The 2,849-nt window shown below is 58.3% G+C and overlaps 1 protein-coding gene across 1 annotated transcript; it reads right to left on the bottom strand.

The window, feature by feature from the left end:
- Positions 1 to 164: 164 nt before the first annotated feature.
- LOC104916673 (maestro heat-like repeat-containing protein family member 2A) lies at positions 165 to 2,724 on the bottom strand (the record flags this gene model as incomplete). The annotated part of the gene is made up of 7 exons (XM_010727689.2): positions 2,206 to 2,724; positions 1,796 to 1,917; positions 1,533 to 1,655; positions 1,232 to 1,397; positions 988 to 1,086; positions 676 to 827; positions 165 to 331 (listed from the first exon to the last, which is right to left on the bottom strand). Coding segments are annotated over exons 1-7 (854 nt in total), but the record flags the coding sequence as incomplete, so codon positions are not given.
- Positions 2,725 to 2,849: the final 125 nt, after the last annotated feature.

The following is a 2,849-nucleotide window of genomic DNA, read 5'->3' on the forward strand; positions in this document are numbered from 1 at the left end:
GGCTCCCTCCTGGCTCCTGTCCGGGTCGTTCCTTCTTTGAGTGAAGAGCTCAGGAAGCCTCAGACCTCCCTTGAACACCTGTTCCTTCTTTCTCCAATGGCTCTCCACCTCCTCCCTGCATCCCCCTGACCCCTCCTGGCACGTGCACCGGTCCCACACCTAACCTGAGCCCTGCACAACGTCTCACCTTGGCCACCCTGCAGGTGTCTTGGATCTCCTGACACGGGTGAACGAACCATAGGAGCTGCTCCCAGACGTGCTCTCGGTGCAGCTCCTCTTGCAGGAGAACATCCAGCATGGCAGACACAGCCCCGAGGACAGCCTGTTTGTCCTGGAAAGGAATGGCAGAGGCCGGGCATCAAAGACTGAAGGTTTGCCCTTCCTACAGACAGGGTTTTCTCTTTCCCTTCCCCTTCCCCACTCCCCCACACTCAGCGGGAGATGAACTTGCTCTGGAGAGCAGGCAGGTTTTCCCCATAGCCTCATCCCCAGCTCTTCCTGCCACAATGCTGTGACATGCAGCTGCTTCCCGGCACAGAGCCAGTTCAAGGCCCTTTGCAGAGCCAGCCCACTCCCTCTCATCACCCCTCGGCTCTCAGCCTGCTGGGCACAGACAGAGCTGCCGACATGGGTTCCCCTGCTGCCATCTTGGGCTGGGAGTGCAGCAATGCTCACCTTCTCCTCCTGGCAGTCCTGCCAGTTCCTCAGCATAGAGAAGAGCAGCTCGTGAAGGTTCTCATAAATTTGCTCTTTCTCCATGGCAGGCCAGGGGCATTGCATTCCAGAGGACAAGTTCTTCTTGACTTCATCCAACCACTGTTTCACAACTGAAAAACAAACAAATAAAATTAAAAGAATAATTAATTAAAAAAGAAAAAGAAAAACAACTCAAAAGAAAATAGAGAGAAAGGGAGCCTATGAGAGTCTGCAGCAGGGCAAGGTGCAAGGGCTGTCCTGAGGCCCCCCTGCTCTGGGGCCGGCACTCACCAGCACAAGCAATGCGCAGGATCTGGCCGCTCCTCACCTGGCCCACCACACTGCGCAGGCCAGCCAGTGTCAGCCACACAAAGGGGATGCATTGTGGAGCTGCAGAGAGGAAGGAAAGGGCCACAGTCAGAGTCCCAGCAGTGAGGGAGGAGGGGCTGCAGCCCTGCATCCCCCAGCTCAACACAGATCATGCATCGAGGGGAGAGACCCCTTTCCCAGTTGTTACAGATGTAGGGCACTCTACCATAAGTGCTGAAGAGTTTGCTCAGGGTGATGAGCACAAACTCCTTGAACATGTCCCCCGTGGCCTTCAGGTGGCTCTGGAGCTCGGCCATCACCAAGGTGAAGTGTGTCCGGGCCAGAGCCACCAGGACATTGCTGGCAGCTGTCCTCACATTGCTGGTCACGCCCTGAAAAAGAGTCTCTGGTGACACGCGGCACAGGAGATTGCCTGAGGCCCTTGGAAGGGCTAAGCCACCACCATCCACCAGCAGAACACCAGCGTGGGCAGGCGGCTCCTTTTGCCTTTGGCAGTGACCCCTCACCTGGGCTGCCGTCAGGTCCTGGGACACCTCTGCCAGCAGCCGGTTCACCACTCCGCACGGCGGGCGGCTGTCATCTTCCCACAGGGCGCTCTCCAGCTCAGAGTATGTCTGCGCTCGGTCACCCTGGGGACAAGGATCAGTCACGCTCGCTTTGCCCGCTGCCACCCATCGCTGTGTGGATGTGCTGCCGGGGCCTGGCACCCACGGAAGCATGGCACTGGGCCAGGAGAACAAGGATTGATGGTTGGATGTCCCCAACTCACCTCCCGATCTTGCAGGCACTGCAGCAGCAAAATCACGGCGCAGGTAGGGACAGGGCTTGACACCCTGCTTCTCTCCCTGCGACGCGTACGCCTGGGCATGCAGCCCACACAAGCAAAGAGACCTGGAAGGAAAGAGCAGAGCAGCTGCCGCTGGTGTTGCTTGGAGCCAGGGCCGAGCATCTGGCCAGCTCTGGGAGGAACACTCCTCCAGCCCCACAGCATGGGCCTGCATGTGGTTGGCGGGGACAGGGGAGGGAGCTTTCCCTTTGCTGGGGTACTTGGGAAACCATGGTGGGCAGCTGCACTCAGCAGAGCAAGGACAGTGCTGCTGGCACGTCCTAAAACAGACACTGGAGGCACACATGTGCTCGGGCAGCGTCACGGTGTCCAGAGAGGTGGAGGGACCTCACCTCGAAGGGCTCTCAGACGCTCCATCACAGCAGGATATGTCCAGACAGACACAACACTCTCTCTGGGTTCACTTCCTGCGGGTCCCACAAGCGGACTGAGCCACCGCTCCCACCGCTGCCACAAGGGTGTATGAGGTACCACTGTGACATCACACCGCAGTGTCACCTCACAGAGAATGACGCGCCCCGGGCTGGGGACCAGGCAGCATGCAGGGCAACCTTGCAGGCCATAATACACAGCACGTTTTTGTGACACAATCGGCTCTGGGGTTCCAGTTCCATGCTGACGCAGGGAATCACCTCAGTGGGTGAGGGAGAGCCCCTGCCAGGGAGCAGCTGCTGGGCACCGTTGCCCGGCATTGTCTTATGACTGGGGACTCCATGCCGGGAGGCACTGAGGCCCCCATCTGCTGCCCAGACAACCTCTCCAGAGAGCTTTGCTGTCTTCTGAGGGCACGTGTCAGAGACGTTAAGGAGATTCCCCTGCATCTGATCAAACAAGAACATCACCATCCGCTTGTTGTCAATTCAAGTAGGGTCATGGGAGCTGCCACGAGGAAATGGCAGAATGTCAGAAAGGAACTTTGCATCCCTTGGCAAGACGCTAAAAGGATTGGGAGCACCAGGAGTGTTCTCCTCTGTCC

The sequence above is a fragment of the Meleagris gallopavo genome, unplaced genomic scaffold (genome assembly GCF_000146605.3).
Source record: "Meleagris gallopavo isolate NT-WF06-2002-E0010 breed Aviagen turkey brand Nicholas breeding stock unplaced genomic scaffold, Turkey_5.1 ChrUn_random_7180001927848, whole genome shotgun sequence".
In the NCBI taxonomy this organism is placed as follows: domain Eukaryota; kingdom Metazoa; phylum Chordata; class Aves; order Galliformes; family Phasianidae; genus Meleagris; species Meleagris gallopavo.